At 37.6% G+C, this 24,633-nt stretch overlaps 1 protein-coding gene and 1 long non-coding RNA gene across 3 annotated transcripts; both read right to left on the reverse strand.

Moving 5' to 3' along the window:
* Positions 1-5,108: 5,108 nt before the first annotated feature.
* On the reverse strand, positions 5,109-5,573 carry LOC131244351 (uncharacterized). The gene is made up of 3 exons (XR_009170259.1): positions 5,468-5,573; positions 5,312-5,375; positions 5,109-5,238 (listed from the first exon to the last, which is right to left on the reverse strand). It is a non-coding gene; the product is annotated as an uncharacterized LOC131244351 (long non-coding RNA).
* Positions 5,574-5,739: 166 nt separating this feature from the next.
* On the reverse strand, positions 5,740-6,621 carry LOC131244352 (uncharacterized). Of its 2 annotated transcripts, none has more exons than XM_058243974.1 (3): positions 6,561-6,621; positions 6,214-6,477; positions 5,740-6,120 (listed from the first exon to the last, which is right to left on the reverse strand). In XM_058243974.1, exons 1-3 carry the CDS (start codon positions 6,588-6,590, stop codon positions 5,854-5,856), a joined length of 561 nt encoding a protein of 186 aa, XP_058099957.1. In that variant the 5' UTR covers positions 6,591-6,621; the 3' UTR covers positions 5,740-5,853. The 2 variants fall into 2 exon arrangements, with proteins under 2 accessions (XP_058099957.1, XP_058099958.1); XM_058243975.1 differs by having other exon boundaries at positions 6,214-6,460; positions 6,561-6,618.
* Positions 6,622-24,633: the final 18,012 nt, after the last annotated feature.

A 24,633-nucleotide genomic window follows, 5' to 3' on the forward strand; every position in this document is an offset into this window, starting at 1 on the left:
CCGTCGTTGATTCTCATAAATTTTAAAAAAATAAAAATTTTGGATGATATATATGATTTTGATTTCTTCTTTTGTGTAGACTTTTCCTACTCAAATGAGTTAGTTCATTGCTTTGGAGAAATTGGCATATCTAGTTATGGATGTGAATTAATCAACACACACATCCAAAACTAAATATACTCATTTCTCCAAAGCTCTGAACGAACCAACCTATTGGAGAAGGCAAGTCTACACAATAATAGAAAATGAAGAAATCAAAATCAAATATATCATCCAAATTCCAAATATTTGGATTGGATATATGCTTTAAAAAAAAAAAACCACATTATTTAAGTCTTTGTTTTTTTTGCTACCAGACCTGTGGGGGTTTTCTTGAAGTCTTTGGCTTTAAATCTAGAAATGCAGTCCACATTCAACTGATGGGCCCTAACATGGATGCCACAAAAAACTCACATACGCTTTAATTCTGATACAGAGTACAAGTGGGGGGCCCATAATTTTAGGGACGTGCAGTTGATCTGATGGACCCACCATGCATTCTGCAAGAACCTTCCAGGCACTTCAACTCTAATGATCTATGCAAGTGGGACAGATGGTTAAGTGATCTGGAGCATTGATATGATGACCACATGGACATCACAAAAACCTCAGGGACAATTAGGCTGTGATGTGTCACAATACATGCATTTTCATTTCTTAAATATTTCTACTAAACTTCGACAACCTCATGGACACTTTGATTCTGATAACCCACATATCTGTTTCTTTTCATATTTCTCATATTTCTATATTTCCACAAAATGTCTTCAGAATAATGCGTATATATTATAAAGCGTCAAAAGCTTATGGACACTTCATCCATTGAGATTTTTTATACCTGTGTCAATATGCATACCTTCTATTTTATCATTGCACTCATCGTGCAAATGACATGTATGTTGTATCCATGTGGGATGTACCATGTTCTAAATTTGAGGGCAATTTCCTCGCTGGGAGTACTAAATGAAATATTCACAATTCAATTTACACGTGCATCGAAATGCAGGGTAAGCTAATAAATATGAGTATTGAAAGCTCGAGTAGGAATTAGTATCAACAAAAATTACCGTAATGTCCATTTGTGCTAACTGCTTCTGGAATTCTTGCATCACTTTGGCCTGCTTTGCTGGTGCCATTCGCTGAAAACACCAATGTATTTGGAAGGTCATAAGAGAATGTACAAGAAACATTCTACTACCCTAGGGGCCTGTTTGTCTGGCTGGATTACACGGGCTTAGGTGGGATGGAATTGCATCTGGTCATGTGCCAATTCCACTCTATGTTTGGGAAGAGTGGAATAGCTAGGAAGTAGGTTAGATGGAATCGTATTGGGTCCCGTGCCAATTTCACTCAATGTTAGCAAGTTGTGTAGGTCCCATCATGATGTGTGGGCTATCCACACCATCCACCCATTTTTCGAGATCATTTTAGAGCATGGACCAAAAAATCAGGTAGATTTAAAGCTCAAGTGGACCCCACTATAGAAAGCAACGGCTATTGAATACTTACCATTGAAAACTTCTTTGGGGCCACATAAGTTTTGGATCTGCCTCATTTTTAAGCCCATGCCATATAATGAGGTTACAAAATAAATGAACAGTTTAGATATAACGCATGTGTGTTCTTCTCAATAGTTTCAAATGATGGTGGGTATATCCTTTCAATGTACCACCCTATTACAAACAAAGCAGGCAATTAAGCTTATCCAAAACTTGTGGCCCACAAGAATGTTTCAACGGTAGGAATTCGATCCCCACTGTTTCTGGGGTGTGGTCCGCTTGAGCTTTGGATCTGCCTCATTTTTCGATGCATGCCGTAAAATGAGCTGGCAAAACGAATAATGGCATGGATAAAACACAGACATCAGTGGGTCCCACAGAGTCAGGTTGGGTCACTCAGCAATCCCGTCCCTACGAGAGGTGGGACCTGCTTCAATCGGACCTCCCAACCCACGCAGGAGAAGATTGTGGGACCTGGTTCAAGAGAACCTACACACAATCAGCTTCCGTACACGATCCAAAGCTGGTGTTATTTAATATAATCACTGGCAGAATGCACTCCCAGCCGTTGTGCATTTACAAGTAATAAATCCAAACCGTTCAGTTGGTGGGACCCAGTATATGCAATTTTGTTCAAATCCTGAGCCCTGGTTGGTTGAAGCTGTTTGTACACAGTTTTTCATTTCAACCATCATTACAGCATCCGTGGGGTCCATGACCACTATCAGAAAATTATCTAAAATGCTCCTCAGTCCCTTGAAAAGACAACTTAGAATATTTAAAGAACATGATAAGACATTTTAAAGGAAGTTGAGGTTTGCTCCTGTTGTTTAGATTTCACCTGTAAAAAACCTACAACGGCTTTAGATTTTCCTGCATCTTTTCCTCCTTTAAGATGTGAGTAGACAAGCCATGATCTTTGCTGCACTAAACCAAAATATAAGCACTTATCTAATCAATGCTAAAGATCTACATTTTTCAGTAACTGAGTTACTATACATATAAAAAAATAGTCTAGAGATGGCCAATATGAAAAAAAAAACAAAACAAAACAAAACAAAAGATATTAAGAATTTTGAAATTGATTCCATGCGTGCTCACATTTATGCTCCAGATAACCAAACTGCATCAAAATGTGATTAACCATTGCCTTGATAACCAAGTTGCATCAAAATGTGATCAACCAAAAAAGGAAGCTAATAATTAGAAAAGCTTGATTTTTTTAACTCAAAGTATCAATATTCAAGAATCACATTTCATTGGTCATGGCTTTTAAAGGTATTGAATACAGTTTTTTTTTTTTTTTTTCTTTTGAGGAGGGATTTCATACATTTTCTTTTCTCATGAAAGGGATGACAATTCACAAAATGCAATATAAATGTCTTATCTGAATAGGCAAGGATTCTGCTCAAAGCCGACACTGATTTTGCCATTCCTTCATCCTATAGCCACTTATACATTAAATACCTATGTAACTCAATTGTCTTCGGTAAAATCAAATCACTGTCTTAAAAGAAATACATATTTACATGAGTGATGACTCTTGTTTCAAACATGACTGCTTATCTTGGTTTCTACTTTTTAAGCTTAAGTGATTAAGTAATCTTAAACCAAACTCCCGAGAGACTACCTCGAGCAAGAGTAAGGATTCGTCGACAGTGATGTTTAAATGCCATACGTACAGTTCATAACCTCAATTCCATTGAGATGAAATGAGAACACAAATATTACCCTAATTCAAAACTTCTGCAGCCTCATGAATATTTCATCAGCAGACGTTCAATCCTCACATTTTTCAGCCCACTTGAATATTAGATTCTGCTCATTTTTTATCCCATGTCCTAAAATGAGCTAACAAAACAGATGGGCGCATCTCCAACTAGAACAAATCATCCAAGTCTTATTATTGATATATGCGTCCTATCCACACTGTCCATCCATTGTTTAGCATCATTTTAGGATATAAAAACAAAAATCAGCTAGATACAAGGATCAAGCAGACTACACAATGGGGACTAAACTCTCGCCGTTGAAAACTCTCAAGCAAATTACACTGGTCTTGTTTGAAGGAAAACATTATGCTAAAAGGTGTGGGTACGTGTGGCTCAAAGACGACCTCTTACGCCCCTAGGTGTAAAAACGGTTCAAATGAGATCAAAGTTACATGACCCCACAATGATGTATTTATTATATCCACACTGTTCATCATTTGGAGATATCATTTTAGATGATGATCCCAAAATAAATGCTATGGTGGGCCTTATGAATGTTTTTACGGTGAGAATCATTGTCCCACTGCTATTTTCGGTGTGGTCCACCTGATAATTGGATAATATATTAAAACATTCATAGGACCCACCTTAGCATTTATTTTCCATTCAATACATTCATAATGTCACACAGACCTAGGAAGAAGAGGAAAAATAAATATCATATTGATCCAAAACTTCTGTGACACCCAAAAGGGATTCAATGCCAGATGTTCAATCATCCACTTCTTTTTGCAGTGTGGTCAACTTGATTTTTGGATCTGTCTTATTTTTAGACTCAAGAGTTATGATGAGCTCTCCAAATGGACTGACAGTTTTGATATAATACAGAGCTCGTGATGCGACCAACAGAACATGGTAATGTCAACACACCAGCCAGGTCGGTGGTGTGTGGTACACCAGCCAATCAGCTTCCATAATCAGGACTTCTAGTCAAGCAAAATTTGTACAAACATGAAAATGGTATTTGTGCACACATGTGTACACGCAGAGAAGAACGAAATGAGTAAATGCATACACATATATACATATCTACATAAACTCATGTATGTATACAATATTTCTAAGAATGATGAAATTAAGTGTTGGCAAAAAAAACTTACTAGATGACACGTTACACCCTTGTTGCCTTAGGAGCCGAAACCAAAGAGCAGTGGCATGAAGATCATCGCTAACATCATTGCCGTTAATATGGGCATCATACATCTTATGTAATGCATCTTTAATCTCTGCTTCAAAGTGATAGGCAACCCCAAGACGTTGAATTTCATTGATTAAATTCAATTCTTGCAAACAATCATTGACATCAGAGAGCATGCTCTTCACTTGTTCCTTCAGTTCTTCAGCCCGTTGTTTGGTTAGTACATCAATCTCCTGTATCAGCAAAGTAACTGGTCAGATTTGACTGCAATATTAAGGAATCAACTACAACAACTAAACTAAGCGAAGTCATAATATTTAATATGAAAACAAAAAAGGAGACTTCTTTCCCGTTTGCCTTTGGCGTAGGAAATGGAAACAGGATCCACAAAAAAGCTTGTAAGTTAAGCTTGACCTCCAAGACTCACTTCAGGGCCCACGTATTCTGTAAGTGACCTTCAAAACATTTATCATGTGCTCCCCTCAGGTTCACCTGGCTGCCAAATTCAAAACTGAGGTTGGCCAGAGGAAACAGACAATAAAGAGCACAAATTCTGATTATAAAGGTGATATTTAGAGTTAAGTTTACCTTCATTGTCATGTTGAAACCGTTCCTTGAATACAGGGACGTCCCTTACTGATCTAAAACATTTAAAGAGAATTACAATTAAAAGAAAGAAAGAAAGAAGAAAAGAAAAAAGGCAAGCAGGTAATTAGACACTCAAATGCAACCAAAAAGAAAAATATAAACTTATCTGGTTAACTCCCCCTGAAGTGACACCTACACCAACCTGCAACAACGGAAACTAGATCAGTCCCTAATGTGTACTTAGCAATCGAGGCATCAAAAAAATGTAATAGTACCTTTGGGGTGAGAACCAACTAGTGTAGCTTCAGCAGATGATCCTGCAACACTCAAAACCAGATCCTGCAAATAAGAGTACCTCTAGCATCGGCATCTTGCTATTTAAATGATTTTAAGATAGCCAGAGTAAAACCATTTACCCTTGAAGTAACTACAGCAGATGATACTCTGTTTGAAGTGTAATTTCTGTACACCTGTTGGTGGCGCATTCTCTGCAACAGCTGCCATGGATGATGAAAATTCCCTACACCTCTCTCTCTCTCTCTCTCTCTCTCAAGTGCAAATTACACTTAAAGAAGTGAAAATTATTACAAATCTTTCAATTCCTCAAATGGAGGCTGAAAATTGAAATGCCAACCAAATATATCAATGTATAAATGTGGGTGTTAAATCCATTCCATTCAATATATGTGGGTGTAATCTGAAGTGAGTGTTAAATTCATTCGATTCCATAATATGCATGCATCTGTCTATGTTACTGTATAGTTTAAAAATAAAAGTTAATTGTGTTAGTTATTGTAATGTCTAATATTCATAAACATCATGGATAGATGGTTAGAAATAGCTTGGGCCATACGACAAATCCTCCTACACCGACCTCTCCAAGCGTATCATGATAACCATCTTCCTTCCATAGCTCTGATTGCGGAGCTATAATCTCCATCAGGACAACACTAAAATTTCCATCGCCCATTTCTGCTCCATGGACACAGGTTTTTGGATCCACTGCATGCACCTCACCACGAGCAATTACCCGTTTCTTCCAATCACAGAGATCGCATCTCTTGCCAAGATTTACCAAATCAGGCTACATGTACACATATAACATGTCGTTAGTATTTTTAAATGGAAGTGCATATAATCATAAGCTTAAATTAGCATTAGAGAAACGCATACATACCGACGATGCATGACTAGATTTAAATGGAGGAATTGTCGGTGGAGCCACATCCCCTTGTTCCCCTTGCTTATCTACAAAGCATTGAAACTTCTGGTGGAGATCTCCTAGGCTTTTCTGCATTTCATCTAATTTATCTACCAAATTATCTCGTTCCCGCGACACCACACCGAGCTTATGTACAATAGGCATTGTCTTCTTCAATGTAATCTTGCCTACATTTCCACCTATCCCCCGCATGCGCCCTCTACTATCACTCCCAATTGACTGTAAACAGAATTGCAATTAGATTTATCAGAGAATGCATAAGTCTAAATAAACTCAAGTATTTGAAGGACATGCATATATACCTGTGTAAGGGCATCATCTACACTAGTCATCCGAGATGCAGGATTACTACTTTGAATCAATTTTATTTTTTCCTATGACAACATCCATAAGAAAAAGTATAGTGCGAGAAAGAAGCATTTAAAATTCACATAGATAATGAAAGGATGTATGAGGGTTGCACTTACAAAGGTTTCTGAAAATTGCACTTTATTATCCTTTGTTGTATGTACTCGGATGTACACCTCAGCCCTACCGACCTTGGCATTAATAGTAAGATTCCTCTCAATTACCTTTTCCCCATAACATCCATGCCAAAACACATAAATAATGGAATTAAACGACTAATAAATTGAAATAATCATCATAAATAAAGTAGAGCTATGTTATTTTAGGATATGTACCATCTTATGACGTGTGGTAGCCATGCTATGCCGACCAAGTGTAAAAGGGCCAACTTGTTTGGCCCAATTGGATGCATTTCTTACACTTGATTCCTTGAATTTATCAATTCCACGAAGATCATCTAATCCTCAATAGGGAAACCAATAGTGGCGGGATACGATTTCACAACTGTAGGATCCTTGTCCTTAATATACTTTTTATACAAATTGTTCTTGAAATTTTTCAAAGCGGCGATACAGCGATCACGAATGTATTGTGGCCACGCTTCTTGGTTTTCCTAAAATTCATAACTACACGCTAGGATATCACTGACTCTCTTAATGTACTCTGGAGGCACCTACCGAAAGTCTGTGCAAGTGATCGGAATGTGTGTACAGGTGAGAACACCAATGCTTGAATTGAATGCGATCTGACTTGCATCCCCTGCATTCGGTTGCCGAAATTCATTAATCCTAATGACCCTTTTCAATGAAGTCTTTTCATTTAATTATGAACCTCGCATAGGACCTCTCTTCTTAGACGATGAAGATGACGACCTGCCTGCATAAAAAGAAAAATAGCTACACACATGTTTCATCATCGCCAATATAAAAGATATTTTAAATCTAGACAATTAAGGAAGGTTATCATATTACCTCTAGCATCTTCAGGGTCTGCAACTGCAGGGGCTGCATCCCCTAGCGGCTCTCCGCCGAATGACTCTGCCTCTGAGTGAAAGATCATTTTAAAAGAAATGTTAAATCTAAACAGCTAACGAGAGCTATGTTATTACCCCTGGCATAAAAAGAAAAATAGCTACACATGTTTCATCATCACCAATATAAAAGATATTTTAAATCTAGACAATTAAGGAAAGCTATCTTATTACCTCTAGCATCTTCAGGGTCTGCATCGGCAGGGCTGCATCCCCTAGAGGCTCTGCGCCGAATGACTCTGCGAGTGAAAGATCATTTTAAAAGAATTGTTAAATCTAAACAGCTAACGAGAGCTATGTTATTACCCCTGGCATAAAAAGAAAAATAGCTACACACATGTTTCATCATCACCAATATAGAAGAAATTTTAAATCTAAACAATTACGAAAGGCTATCTTATTACCTCTAGCATCTTCAGGGGCTGCATCCCCTAGCGACTCTGCGCCCAATGACAGTGCCTCTAAGTGAAAGATCATTTTAAAAGAAATGTTAAATCTAAACGGATAACAAGAGCTATGTTATTACCCCTGGCATCTTTATAGGATGCATCCCCGAGCGGCTCTGCCTCTAGATCCATCTTTAAGATCTAATTTGTAACGTAATTACTATAAAATTTTCTATCCAAATAGCAAAGTACCAAGTATAATAAAGAGACAAGTAAATTAATTCATAAATTTTTTCTATCACATTAATATGATAATGGAAAAATCAAAAAGGGCAGAAATCAAAATCGTTTCGTTACATGCATAATATAACCAACAAATCAGGATTTTTTCCCAGCTCTCTTTCTTTTCTTTTTCTTTTCAACAACCACACAAATATCTTCACTGTCATTGAATAACAACTCGCCACCCATGTCTACTTCGATGAGATCAGGTCCTACTTCAGCCTCAGTTACAACCCGTGTTTCTGATAAAATGCTTGTCTCATCTTCAACGAAAATCTTTCTTGGAACCTCCAAGACCACATGCCAATTAGGATGTTTTGGATCTCTAGAATAAAAAACTTGCACGGCATGCTCCGCAAGAATAAATGGCTCATCACCCACTTGGTCTGAACTGAGAAGATTAGACAAATTCACCAGTCTCAAATTCCCTACCGCATCGAAAGAAACACCTTGGTGCGTCACCTTCACCCAATCGCACTTTAGTAGAACTGGCTTGTACCCTTCTCGGTACTCTAGTTGGATGATTTTGCGGAGGACTCCGTAATAAGGTACAGATTCATCCACTGGATTCTTATCCTTAGCACTAGATCGGAAGGTGGTCATACTCTCTGTGCTAACACCGCTATTCTGGTTCATTTTATTCTCTTCGTATTCCTTGGTGACGAAGAGGAAACCATTGATACAATATTTATTGTACTGCATCGCAAAAGCCTTTAGTCCCCTAACTATATCTCTGAAGACTTCATTACTTGATTCACTCAAGTCTAGTTGTTTCTTCAACCAAGGTATGAACTCATCATCACTCGCCACCTTAGTCCTAGTCCCAACAACTATATTGCGTTGCTTTAAGAAATTTGCATATCTCCTGCAAGTTAAGAAGGTTGTTACAAAATTGACAATTTTTTTCATAAATGTTGTTACAATGTTGTTGAATCAAATTTGAAATTTAAAAAAAAAAAGAAAAAGAAAAAAAAAGGCATACATACAAGCTAAGTCCAATTCGTACCCTTGCCATGTCTCATAGTTAGGATGACTCTTCAGTACCCAGGTGCGAGCCTGTTCGTACTCAATACCTTCTAAAACGACACTTTGACCAGGGCCAACTGGGCCAACCACGTCAACATCGAAGTCGTCAACAATATCTTGTAACTTCGGCATGAATGAAATTGATCCGTCTAACCGCTTTTCCAATTTCTCCAAGAGGCTCGTGTTATTTTTCCCTCTATACTGGTTGCAGTATATAAGTGTCTCCTCTTGAATGTATCGTTCTGCTATACAACCTTCAGGTCGTGTCATATTGCGGACGTACGCCTTAAACATCTTCATGAACCTAAAGGAGTTAATAACACATTAGAAAATGTAATTGCAGATGTTGGATCGGTTTATTCATATTAAAATCATATTATACCTTTCGAATGGATACATCCATCGATAGTAAACAGGACCACATACGCGAGCCTCGTAAGCCAAGTGGATAGGCAGATGCATCATCACAACAAAAATTGAAGGAGGACATGTAATCTCGAGCTCACATAAAGTCCTAGCCATGCCCTTCTCGAGAGCCATTAACATTTCAATATCTATGATTCGCGAGCATAGGGCATTGAAAAATGTACTGAAGCTTCTAATTATAGTGCGCATAGGCTTATTATCCTTGAATGCATGTTGGATCAAAATTGGAAGCAGATGTTGCATCAATACGTGGTAATCATGAGACTTCATTCCCTTTAAATCAACACTATCTTCCTTTACGATGTTCTTCCAACTCCCACTAAAACCAACCGGAACACGAAGCTCACGTAAAGTCTGGATGAAATGTTTTTTTTCCTTCTTTTCGAAAGAAGAAAGGGCCTCGTTTTTGAATCACTTTGCCATCAGTATTTTCTAACCATAAACGCTTCTTAATTCCTAGCCGCTTTAAGTCTCTGCGTGCGTTAGCGTCATCCTTGGTTTTGCCCGTTGTGTTCAACATTAGTGCAATAAGGATTTCACATACATTCTTCTCAATGTGCATAACATCAAGGTTATGGCGTACGGGAATATCCTTCCAGTACTCCAGATCGTATAATATGGATCGCTTTAAGAAGCATGTTGATTCTGCATCATCATTTTGTTCCCGTCCTCCTGTACCACTTTGTTTCCTCTTTCCGATCTTGCCCCACTGCACATTTAGTTTCGAAACGATGCTTTCCACCTCAACCCCAGTCAGACGAATCGGTTGTGGTCGCAACTCCCCCTTCTTATTGAAGGTTCCTGCACTTGTATCTTTTCTGGCTTTATCGTTTAGAGGCAACCACCGTCTGTGACCCATATAAACGTGTTTCTTTCCATGGTGTAATCGTAAGGAATTTGTGTGGGGACCACATGCAGGACAACCATACTTACCCTTAGTCCTACAACCAGAAACATTACCATATGCAGGAAAGTCATGAATTGTCCACAACAAGATGGCACGCATGTTGAACATGTTTCCATGGTATGCGTCAAATGTCATGATCCCTTTCCGCCACAAGTCTTGTAACTCATCAATCAATGGCTCCAAATAAACATCGATATCCTTCCCGGGCTGTCGTGGTCCCTCAATAAGCAAAGTGAGCATAGTAAACTGCGGTTTCATACATAACTTTGGTGGAAGGTTATACGTCACACACATAACAGGCCAGGAACTGTACGACGTGCTGAGAGTGCCAAAGGGGTTAAACCCATCTGTAGCTAGACCCAATCGAACATTGCGAGACTCTGCTGAAAAATCCTTATACTTGTTGTCAAGAAACTTCCATGTAAGAGTCCACCGGATGCCCTATCTTTCCACTCTGCATTTTTCCGGTTGAGTGCCAGGTCATCTCCTTTGCCACCCATGGCACACTGTACATTCTTTGTAGCCTTGGTGTTAATGGAAAATACCTTAGCACCTTAGCAGGTACTTTAGCTCGTTTCAACTTGGAATTAACATGGGTCTTATACCTAGAAGTACCACAGTTTGGACAACTAATCTTCGTCTCATGCTCTCTCCAGTATAACATGCAGTCATTTGGACATGCATGAATCTTCTGGTAATCAAGACCCAACTTTGTAATGATCTTCTTCGCTTGGTAGGTATTAGTTGGGGTCTTATTATCGGATGGCAAGACATTCTGGAGTAGTTGAAGAAGAGCCGTAAAGCTTTGTTCACTCCATCCATGGTTCACCTTTAATTTAAAAAGTTGTACAATGAAAGTTAGCACAGTGAAATTGTGACAACCAGGATAGAGCTCAGTCATCGCATCTCGTACATTTGCTTCAAACTCATTGGTTGAAGCATCTCCGACAATGTCTTCAGCTTCGAGGGCTACATTGGGTTCATCTTGAATAACTTGGTCAAGGTTATTACAACCGAGGTCTTCAACAACCGCATTGACAATGTTATTTATGTCTGCCACACTATGATACTGGTGAGAAGTGCGTTCGGTACACTTGGGTGATTCAGGCTCACCGTGCATGTTCCACACCCTATATGTTGGATTAAATCCATATTTAATCAGATCTATCACCACATCATCGATTGTGCAAGGTAAACGTAAACATCTACATCTGGTACATGGACAATGAATTGTTTCTCTACCAGGAAGATGTTCTTTTACGAACTTCACAAAGCTCATCATACCATCTATAAATTGTGGGTCCGGGTAATGTAGAGTAATCCACTCCCTAGAGTCCATTGGATATCACCTGTAGGTAGGCACACATTTATACACCTAATTCATCATCCAACTAACTATTGACAACATTTATAAAAATAAAAGATATTCAACCAACCTTATGTAACAACTTGCAACTTAACCTACTGGGAACCGTCATGCACCGTAATATCTTACGGCAGAGCGGGTTCTGAGGAGTTACAAGTTGAATTAATACAAAAGAATATAAATGAAGAAATATAAATATAAATTAAGCAAGACAGTAGGTAAGCACACATTTATACACCTAATTCATCATCCAACTAACTATTGACAACATTTATAAAAATAAAAGATATCCAACCAACTTTATGTAACAACTTACAACTTAACCTACTGGGAACCGTCATACACTGTAATATCTTACAGCAGAGCGGGTTCTGAGGAGTTATAAGTTGAATTAATACAAATTATACCTGATGAAGCAAGTTCTTATCTGCAGCAAGAGAAGTGAACGTCTAACAAATAAGATTATATTCCTGAAACAAAACAAGCACCATCTTTCAATTCAAGCTATATCAAAACATCACAGATATATGGTTGATTTGATTAAAATGGCATTTAGCATTCTATGGAAGCATTTAATGCACCACAGAATCCATTACGTTGTCAAAATGCATCATTAATCTTTGAAATAAGTTGACCACTACACTAAAAAGAAAAGAATTAGGGATGATTTCTTTTTTTTAAAGAAGTTAGCACCAAGAAAACATATTTATCTCAAAAACACCATACACAATCTAACATATTTGTACTTCATGTGTAAGAGCTTCACCTAAATGACCCAAGTCGTGCTATTGTGTATGTAGCTTGCCTAAGCAATCCATCCGACAACCCCTGTAAAAAATAAAAAATAAAAAAGAAATAAGAAATAAGAAAACCACTACATCTTAGACACCTTAAAACAAAAGGCCTCAAACAAAAATAGGATGTAATACTCTTGGAGGAAGGGTTCTCTCCCTTAGCATGAATTTCTTGAATGAACTTGTTTTTCGGTAATATAAATGTACATGTCATGATTGAAATAAGATTTGATGCCAAAAAGTCCCTCTATGATTTAAGAACCATGCATTTAAATGAGGTCCATTGATATTTTTCCCTTTTACCATCCTACCCAGTGAGAAAGTTTGGATGAATCCCTCTAGCAAAGCATTTCCCTTTTAGTTTCAACCAATGCACATGGACTTTAATGAAGGAAAATAGAAAGGGCAAACTAGCCTTTTATAAGATCACATGTTGTTGGTACAATGATTTGAAAACCTCTACCGTGGAAAAGACCCCAAGGGACCCAAGTCAGCCTTCCAAAAGGAAGTAAAATTTTAAATACCAATTGGGGAAAACTGGTTTATCCAAACCTGTTTGGGTAGAGAGAATTCAAAATATGGATGTTGAAAACCCCTATGAAATCTTCAAGAAATAGAAAATTGCAAAATCTATCAATAATTTCATTGTTTGGTTGTTTTCTATGAAAGTGTCAAAAGGTCAACTCAAATTATATAACAAGTGAAAATTTACATTTAACAGTTTCCAATACTAATTCCATTGTTTGGTTGTTTTGTATGGAAATGTTAAAAGATCAACTCAAATTGTCCACTTAACAAATCATCCAAGTCTTATTATTGACGAATGTTAAATGGAAATAATCAAATACATGTGTACCATATACCAGAAAAAGGAGAGCTGTCTGTGTTAACATGTGAACAGATATTAGGAAAACCTTGTTACAATTTCCAAGTATCAAACAAAACCATGATGTCGAAGAATAATTATAACCCCTAAAGGTTTTTGTGTACCATATTTGCATTTTCCTTTCTTGATTTACCTTTTTTCCTTTTTGTAACTCAATATGGGTTCTTATTTGAACCCAAAGAAAAAAAGCGGCTTGGTCGTCCAAGTTGCCCTCTCTTTAACACTGGAAAATTATATTTCTAGAAGTTTTGTTAGCAGAATTTTTTTTTGCCAAGAAAAGAGTCAAACTCTACTAATATGTTGAAGAGAAAGGATAATTCGTTAAACACATCAGGAGAATGATTGAGAACCATCAACTGATTGTAGAAGGTGATTCAAGGAGTGCAATTTCCTTGGCATGAAAGAAAAAAGAAGAACAGCCAAAGCAGATTAGAGAATTGTTAGCTTAGGTAAGCACCAAATTTAACCTCATTCCCTGGGAGGCTAATGATCAGGCAAATAGGGTAGCAAAATAAGGTGCATCTCAACTATGTTCATCTAGGCATTCTTCTCCATTTACTTGATTGAGAACCATCAACTGATTGTAGAAGGTGATTCAAGGAGTGCAATTTCCTTGGCATGAAAGAAAAAAGAAGAACAGCCAAAGCAGATTAGAGAATTGTTAGCTTAGGTAAGCACCAAATTTAACCTCATTCCCTGGGAGGCTAATGATCAGGCAAATAGGGTAGCAAAATAAGGTGCATCTCAACTATGTTCATCTAGGCATTCTTCTCCATTTACTTGATGGATGTTGTATGATATTTTTCTTCTTTTTCTTTAAATAAAATTCATGCTAACCATAGAAAAGAATGGATCATGCATGTGTATAGATGTGTGTATGTGTGTATGCATGGATGAATGGATCATGCATGTGTATACATATGTATGTGTCATTGTATGCATGCATGCATGCATGAATGATTGTATGGATGGATGGATTGATCATGAATGTGTGTTTGTATCTATGCATGTGCATGCATTGTTGGATGTATGGATGGATCCGCCAATTTTCCCATGTTTCCCCAATGTTTCCTCGAATCAAAGACGCATGCTTTTACTCCCCCCATTAAAGGGAAATTTATCATTTGATCCCTAAATATACAAATTTACTTATTTTTTGCTATTATTCGACTCTTAAATATGCAAATGTGTATGTTAGCATCTCCTAAACTATCATTGAAAAATTCCACCATTTTTTCCATGTTTCCTTGATGTTTCCCTAAGTCAATATGACATTTGAAAATCTACATTTAATGGTTTCTTTTTTTCTTTTTTCGCTTGTGTGTGGATGATTTTACTCATTTTTTTTATATAGAAAATCTAGGAAACAAAATTGATTACCCCCTTTTTTTGGTTTCCCAAACAGGGAAACTATCATATCAGGGGAAATCATTTTCTTTTCCATGGTTGTCCACCTTCCTACACAAATGCCATGCTCTGGCTAATGGCTATGTTGTTGCCTACTCAAAAAAATAAAAATAAAAATAAATTTACACATATTCTAAAAAAGATGAACAGTCAAGATTCAGAATCTTTTATATGCCTACCATGTGTGTGGTGATTAAAGGTTGAATAACTAATTCCATATTCGGCGTTTAACATCTAATACATCCTCATACTGTAGCAATCTAATCCCAAAGGAAAAGACACATGGTTGAAACAACATTAAGATTACAACATTTCTGAAGTGGCAGGCTGAGTGTTGCAAAACTGTTTCAAGTTTTCAGATTGTAAGAGTGCTAAAATGTGGTCCCTAGTTCATTGATCCCAATAGTCGAAATCAGGGGCTGCACTATGGATGTCCCATTCAGCAAATCTCCCAGATTAGAGAAATCCCAACCCTTGTTGTAGTTGCCAACAAATAGTCAGTGAAGAAAGAATTACTACTATCCTTCACATTCAACCACAAAAAGGGCCAAATAACATAGTTCTAGGATCTCCCAATCTGTACGGATTTTTATCCCATGGGCCATCCATGGTGAGGCCTGCATATTTTCCTCATTCAACAAACCTCACAGCTATATTTAGCTAATGATAGCAAACTTGGCTGCATACTAGTGAATTACAGCATCGGCGCCGGAATCTATTCACAGAATGCAAATATACCAAATGCTGGACACAGCAATAAGTGATGACAGAACGTAACCAGCTCAATGAAATGTCACGATCTTAAGCTCCTATGCTTGCCTGCTACTGAATTGATTCTTTGTGCAAATTCTTTGAGGGATCCAATGCCAACAAAATACTGACTTCACTAGTTGCAACCACATCTACAGAGAGACCCAATTTCCCAAAGATGGAAAAGCCCATGTTCCATCAAATCAAAAGTAAAGTAAACAATGGTGCAAAAAGGTGAGGTCACAGAGTTTTGGTTATTCACATAGAAGCTCTGGCCTCTGGGTAAACAAGTTGAGAGAGATTCTGAAGGTTTTAGCAATTTAAATTGCTTTGTACATGGCACCAAAAGTCTAGCAACACTATCCAGGAGCACAAGTGAAGTCACTTACTCTTTCAGATCCAAATCAAGCAACTCAGCAACTGGTTCTGACCGTGCCACTAGTTCAGGGTTCACCAGTTTAGCAGAAGGCAAGATTCACCTGCAAACCAAAATAAAATAACACCAACACATCAGTCAGGTTTCTCAAGTCAGGTCATTGAGGATAAATATTCCTAGCCGCAGATTGGCATATGCATAACTATCCCACCCATGCCTACAACAGCACCTACATGTAGTTCCACGCTATTCATCATGCTGGCCCCATGATGAATGTTTAGTAGCTCATATTTTTGCCTGCTGATCATCAAGCAGCATGTGTACAAGACAGTGGACGGTTAAAAGGGGCCAACCAACAGCCTGTTTTCGATGTATATGTGCACCACCCAATTTCAAGTCGACCATCAGGTGGATCCCACAAGATATGATGCCCTCACCCAAATTCAAGGCTACTAGATTGATCATGTGGGCCACAGTTTATGAAACAAATGGAAAGTCACAGGGAAAAAAAAACTTAGCAAGTTTTTCTACGCTGTCTGCTACTTTCTAACATTCTGGCCCACATGACAGTTTTTTGTTTTTTGAAAGGTGACAATTTTATTAGACAACAGCCAAAAGGCAACCAAAAAAAAAAAAAACAAAAGCAACTGAAAAGAGAAAAGACTACACTAAGCTAGAAATACAGCCAACAAGCTCAAACACAAGCCCTCCATGTCAGGAAGCCCACTTCCTGATGAAATTAGAAACCTATCAAAGAAGTCCATGGGTGAAAAGCAAAAACCTACCGGGGAATCGCATCAGTCCGTGAATCTCCCAGCAACTCCCGCACGGATCCCAGTTTAGATCTTCAATCTTTGATCTAACGCTTCCATTGCTGAGATTCGGATCACATTTAGAAGATAGAAACGCAAGCAGCTCTAAGAGGGACCCGCTTGATGAAAATGGCAAAAAGAGACCTCTGAGAGGGACCCGCTCGATGAAAATGGCAAAAAGAGAGCTCTGAGAGGGACCCGCTCAATGAAAGCTCGATGAAAATGGCAAAAAGAGAGCTCTGAGAGGGACCCGCTCGATGAAATGGGAAAAAAGAGAGCTCTGAGAGGGACCCGCTCGATGAAAATGGCGAAAGAGCAGATGAGCGCTCGTTATTTCGGAATTCCTCTTCTAAATCGGATAAATAGTTCAAATCCGATATTCTGTGCGTCTACCACTGTTTATAACAAAACGCCTATTAATAGTCGTACATGCAAGAGGGACCATTTTCTGCATGCCTAAAATTATATTACATAACAAATTATAAATATTAATCACTTACAACCAAACGGATTATTTGAATGGTCTGGATAACTCTATATAATTACCATTATTTTTATAAAGGAATCACCACTATTTTAAATTCTGCTTAAAACTCACAGTTTTTACAGAAAGCAAAAAACGGTAAACATACCTTTGGAAAGGGGAGGGATCTATGGGCCCCACCATGATGGATATACTTCATCCACGCCGTCCATATATTTCACAACATCATTTTGGGCTACGCCACCAAAAATGAGAATTAAAAAAGTCTCACGGCGACCACAAAATGGGAAAACGGTAGACGGTTGGACGTCCACCATCCAAAATTGAAGTTTCCCCGACGGATTATCGATTTTCACCGACGGCTAAAATCCGTCGGTGATACCGACGGATATTAGCCGTAGCTAAAACCCCCCAAAGTCCGTCGGCTTTGCCCGTTTTTTTGGTAGTGAATCCAAGAACTGCAGCTTATTGTAAATAAAATAAAAGTAATAAAAATTGATCTTCCTGAATCCTTTCAAGTCGGAGCTATAATCGCAAAATTACCTCCGAGCTGGAAAGACCACAGGAGAAACTACTGCATAAATCTGAAGAATTTACCCTAGAACAAATCCAAAAGCATCTTCGTGTTGAAAAAGAATCCCTTAACTGAGACAAAAAGGATGACACTAATGGTGCATCCTTATCCAAAGTGAATGCAGTAGAATGACCATCTCAAAATAATTCATATGAGAAAGTTGATTCCCTTAAACCTAACAAAGATTAAGAAAAATTCAAGAAAACCCATAAGAAAAAAAATGACAAACTTATGGGAGCTTGTTATGTCTGCGGCAAGACCGGACATTTCGCCCGAGTTTGTAGGGACCGAAAAAAGCCTAAAAAAGATGCTAATGCGGTAGACGATGATATCGTAGCCATGGTCACAGAAGTGAACCTAGTTCAAGAGAAAATTCCTAGTTGGTGGTATGATACAGGTGCCACAGTCCATGTATGCAACGATCGATCTGCCTTTAAAACCTATGAAGACGAGACTAATGGTAAAGATGTTCAAATGGAAAATGAAGGACGATCGAAAGTTGCAGGCAAAGGAACCGTGAAATTACTCTTTACCTCTGGAAAAAAGGTAATCCTGATCAACGTACTATATATCCCAGACAAAAGGAGGAATCTTATCTCAGGGGATTTCTTAAGCAAACCTAAGATTAGGGTTGTGTTTGAATCGAGCAAGCTAATCTTGCCTAAAAATGAAAACTTTGTGGGTAAGGATTATGCTTGTAATAGGATGATCAAGCTTTCCTTAAATAAAAAGAATTCTTCTACTTACATGATTGAGTTTGTAACGTTATAGTATGGTAGACTAGCCCATATTGGCTATAGTACCATAAAACTCATGGCTAAGAATGGTCTAATATCATATAATGATAGTGATAAAGATAAATGTGAAGTATATATATGGTCTAAAATAATCAAGAAACCATTCCCTAGTGTTGAGAGATCATCTCAAATATTAGACCTAGTGCATACTAACATATGTGAACTAAATGACGTTCTTACTCGTGGAGGTAAAAGATACTTTATAATGTTTATAGATGATTGTTCAAGATATGTATATGTGTATCTGTTAAAATAAAAAAATGAAGCATTTAATGCATTGAAGATCTATAAATCTGAAGTAGAAAATCAATTAGTTAAAAATATTAAAATCTTTCATAGTGACCGAGGAGGAGAATATTTCTCTAATAAAATTTTTGACTATTATGAAGAATATGACATAATACATCAATGCACAACACCTTATACACCACAACAAAATGGTGTAGCAGAGAGAAAAAATAAGACATTAGCAGAAATGGTCAATTCGATGCTAATACAAACACAGTTGCCATTAAACCTATGGGGAGAAGCACTATTAGTTGCATGTCATGTTTTAAATCGAATTCCATTTAAGAAAAACAAGACTTTTTTTATACAAAATATGGAAAGGAAGAAAACCAAACATAAGGTATCTTAGAGTGTGGGGGTGTCTTGCATACTGCAGAACTCTAGAACCTAAAAAAACTAAGTTAGGACAAAGAGCTATCAAGTGCATCGTTGTAGGATATGCACAACATAATAAGGCTTATAAACTTTTAGACTTAGACTTCAATGTAATCATAGAGTCTAGAGATGTAGCGTTCTTTGAGAATTCTATATTCATGGAGAAAATGAATACTGAGATTCAATCTCCTAATGAAACTATAAAAGAAACACAAATAAAAGAACAAACTCCTAGTGAACCTCACAGAAGTCAAAGAGCAAGAGTAGAAAAGAGTCTGGATCCTGATTAAATAGACTCTCAGTGACTCTCTTTTCATCTAGTTGAGGGTGATAGAGAGAAGGTGATTAGAAAAATACCTATGATTTTAACTATAGAAGATGAACTTAAAACCTTTAGTGAAGTTATGACTTCAAGAAACTCTGCTTTTTAGAAAGAGGTCATTAATGATGAAATGAATTCCATAATATCTAACCAAACATGAGAATTGGTAGATCTACCTCTAGGTTCTAAACCAATAGGTTGTAAGTGAGTATTTAAGAAAAAAATATCATACAGATGGTACAATTCAAACCTTCAAGGCAAGGTTAGTTGCTAAGGATTTTCGACAGAAAGAAGGAATCGATTATTTTGACACTTATTCATCAGTAGCTAGAATAACATCGATTAGGATCTTATTCGCTCTAGTCCATACATCATCTTCATATCCATCAAATAGACGTGAAGACAACATTCCTTAATGGTGATCTCGATGAAGAGGTATACATAGAGCAACCAGAAGGGTTTGTTCTACCACGAAATAAAAGAAAAATGTGTAGACTTGTTAAGTCTTTGTATGGATTAAAGCAAGCACCCAAATAGTGACATGATAAATTTGATTCTAAAGTTTTGTCTTACAGTTTTGAACATAATATTGTTGATAAATGCATATATTCAAAGTGTGTAATGATTATGTTATAATCATATACTTATATGTAAATGATATGTTAATAATCAGTAATAAAATGGAAGGTGCAACTGAAACCAAGAAGTTTCTCTCTTCAATTTTCAAAATGAAGGATCTTGGACAAGTGGTTACTATATTAGGAATCAAAGTTAAAAAATATAATGGGGGTTTTACATTATGTCAGTCTCATTTTATCGAAAAAATACTAAACAAGTTTAATCACTTGAAAATCAAAGAGGCAAAAACCCCGCTTGATCTAAGTTTCAAGTTAAAAGAAAACAGTGGAAGAGCAGTTGCACCACTAGAGTATGCTAGTGTTATAGGTAGTTTTATGTATGCAATGCAATGTGCAAGACCGGATATAACATACCCTGTGAGTAAACTAAGTAGGTTTACGAGTAATTCAAGTGTTGAACACTGGAAAGCAATAAGTAGAGTTCTAGATTATCTTAAAGAAACCAAAGAACCAGGGCTATTTTACTCAGAATTTTCAGTAGTATTGGAAGGATATATCGATGCAAGTTGGATATCGAGTGCAGGGGACAACAAGTCCACTACAGGGTAGATATTCACCTTAGGAGGTGTTGTTGTATCTTGGGGATCTAAGAAACAAACTTACATAACGCACTCAACTATGGAATCTGAGTTTATAGCTTTGGCTACTACAGGCAAAGAGGCTGAGTGGTTAAGAGATTTTCTATTAAAAATCACATTCTATGCGAAGCCTATACCGGCTGTTTCACTTCATTGTGATAGTGAAGCCACTCTAGCGATAGCTTATAGCGGTACCTATAATGGGAAGTCCAAACACATGAGTTTGAGACATGACTATATAAGGCAATTGATTCAAGATGGAATCATTGCGATCTCATATGTAAAGTCGAGTAATAACTTGACTAATCCTTTTACTAAACCTCTGACAAGAGAGGTAGTAAAGACAATATTTAGAGGGATATGGTTGAAACTCTTTATTCAAAATTTCACCAGTGAATGAAACTCAACCCAAAATTAGAAAATCTCTAAAGATTGGGTTTAATGAGTAACAACGATTCACTGATAAGTGAAAAGTTTCAGTACTGAATAAAATTAAATAACCTCATCTAGGATAATAGTGCTGGCCGTTATAAAAGAGGGATGAGTATTAAACTCTTAATGAAGTCCAGTCAAACAGGATAAGTGTTTTAACGGAAACACTGGAAGGATTTCACCTATGTGAACGTAGAAGTAGTGCCGCTTCTCATGAGAGTTAAACAGGATAAGCACATGGCCATTAAAAGTACTAAGCGAGATTATGAAGAAACATGTAACGGAGGAGTTATTATATGTGTGGTATTTTCGGTTATATCATATAGAAATAACTGGTTCAATGATACGGCAACCAAAAATTTCGAAATAACTTTAAAATACTTACACTAAGAAAAGATTCAAATTGCAAGATATCTTTCTTTATGCATAATAACTGTTATTATTCTGGCAGAGTTTTCATTGTTTAAAAAAAATCAGTGGGGGATTGTTGAAAATCAGTAATTTTTTGAAAAAAGAAATTTGAATTTTTAAAATTTCAGGAATTTTCACCAAAACACTTTTTGAAATTTTGAATGTAAAAGTGCGATGTGTGTGCTTTGTCCCACATAGGAAATGTAAAGAAAAGTTTTGTGGTTTATATGAGAATCTGTGAAGAGTATTCTTACTTGGAGTTTTTGGAGGAGGTGATACTCGGATGCGCATTTCAGTGTGTAGTGCTGGAACACACGCACGCACGTGCGGGTGGGTTGGGGCTCGAGCACGGGCACGGGCGTGGTCGAGGGCGTGGGAGTGAGGCAGTATGGCTGTAATGGCGCTAGATGACACACTTTTCACTTCGCATGTGCACATCGTGTCGCAGAGTGGTCGCTCTCTTACGACCTTATGCGAATTGGTGCGATCGCGATGCGATAGGTCTGGTCAGAGCCTTAGGGCGGTGGATCTGAAAATCTGAAATGAGTCTGCGTTTTATAGGTGACTGAGAACGGTCAGATCTTAAATCCGAAACGTCTAGCCATTTTTAAAAACAGATAGCCACCTTGAAAGCCACAATGATCCGAAAACGGACGTGCCAGGATGATCCAACGGTCAGATCTTCTGATCTGATAACCAGAAAAATCTGGATTAATTGTTAATGGCCAGAAACATTTTTCAAACGTTTTGGACCATTGAATTTTACACAGCAACGGTGCTATACCTGATGCCTATATAAATTGGACTATTCCGGTCCGATTTCATCATCTCAACACACCATCTCTCCCATCAAAATCATCCAAATCTCCTTAGTAAATACTGTGAACATTTCCCTTTGTATGATCCTGCTAGAATAGATCAATTGCATTACAACGTTCCATAGTAAATCCATCGTGGTTGCTGCACGATGATTCAGTACTGGCTTGTCTTATCCTGGAAGCAATTCACTTATAACCCATCAGCAATTGATAAGTGGGTGAATCACGCTTTAAGGACAGTATATTTTATACGTGATTCAGCCTAGTGAAATAATTTTTCTTACATTTATTTTTCATATTTTTCGATGTATCCAAACATCAATTTCTAACACGAGTATGAGCCATTAAGCTCTGCCAGAGTATTAAGTCTTGTATCATTGAAATATCGACTTTCGTCCATATTATCCCACTTGTATTTTTCCTCCCCAACGGATCTTGATTTAAAATTGTCAATTACATCTGAACGTAGACATATTAAAAATAGACCTCAATGTTAATGAGCTGCGAAATCTAGTCATATGTATTGTAAAAATTCGAAATGAAAATGTTCAGATACCATGTAGTGTGTGAACTTTCACGTGCAACGACTTCTTTCTCGCTGACATGTCAGTCGTGTAGAACATCTAATCCATGCTAAAAGTGGGTCCCATGATAAAAATATATGTGGTGAACATTGGATTAATCTGCTTTATGGGTAAAAATGGATAAACCAATAAGATAATGTCAAGTTGGACATTTGTACACACTGCGAGATCAATCAACAATTGATACGGTAAAGAGTTCAACCTCAACTCCAATTCGAGCAAGAAAGGAGATCAACTTCGGTCTTTTGACACTCCAAAGGTAGCTTGGTTGATCGCTAATCTACCTGACGCCAAAAGGAACTCGGCAACAGCTTAATAAAAGAACCCAGGTCGGCCAAACCCCTCCTCAGAATGATTCCACCTTGGCCTCCAACTACGCGCTTCTACTAGTTCCGACCTGAGACCGACTGTCCAAATCTTACCAAACTCATCCAAAATCCTAGCTGAGGATCTAGGGAGACGATTGCAATATGACAGGGTCTGTCCGAGATCTCCGCTGAATATCTCAAAAAATCAGTGCGATACGCCAGGGATCTAAATCCCTCTACAATACGCACTTGCTAAATATAGAGAGATCGCCCTCTCTACGCCACCACCTTCTTTCAAATATATAGAGAGCATCCCTAATCGTGAAAGGTACACACAAGTCTATAACCCAAAAACCCTATGTTCTACTAAACCTAACCTGCATATCTGACTTTGGCATCGGAAAATTCCCTCTTACAGCAAGGGTCTTCATCTTGGTCTTATTGTGTTAGTCTCAAGTGGTCTAAGGAGGACGTCCATATTTCTGCATCAACATACTCAATGGTGTGCCTTTCTAACAACAATGAGTTTTGGCATTGGCTGTCCATTGATTCGGACAGAGTAATACAACTGATGAAAGGACCGTTTTCCACCTCATGTGATTTTTATTGTGCGTCCCACCTATTGCACAGCTTGGATGTTCTGCGCAATTGTCTCCTTTCAGGAAATGAAAGGGCATGTGGAAGTTAAAGAATCTGGATGCTCGGCTTTACAAATCGGATGCAGAGCGATTGGTCTACGTCATTGTTGACGTTGTCAGCACTGCAGCAGAGCGATTGGTCTACGTCATTGATGACGTTGTCAGCACTGCAGCATTAAATGCAGCATTAAATGCAGCATGTGGTCTAATCAGATTGTTAAAAACATATATTTTGTATTTATGACTAGCATAAGATCTAGATTATCAGTTCAAATACTTAAATAAAATTATTATTTATTTATACGTTGAGATTTAGATTGCATGTTGACACT

The sequence above is a fragment of the Magnolia sinica genome, chromosome 4 (genome assembly GCF_029962835.1).
Source record: "Magnolia sinica isolate HGM2019 chromosome 4, MsV1, whole genome shotgun sequence".
In the NCBI taxonomy this organism is placed as follows: domain Eukaryota; kingdom Viridiplantae; phylum Streptophyta; class Magnoliopsida; order Magnoliales; family Magnoliaceae; genus Magnolia; species Magnolia sinica.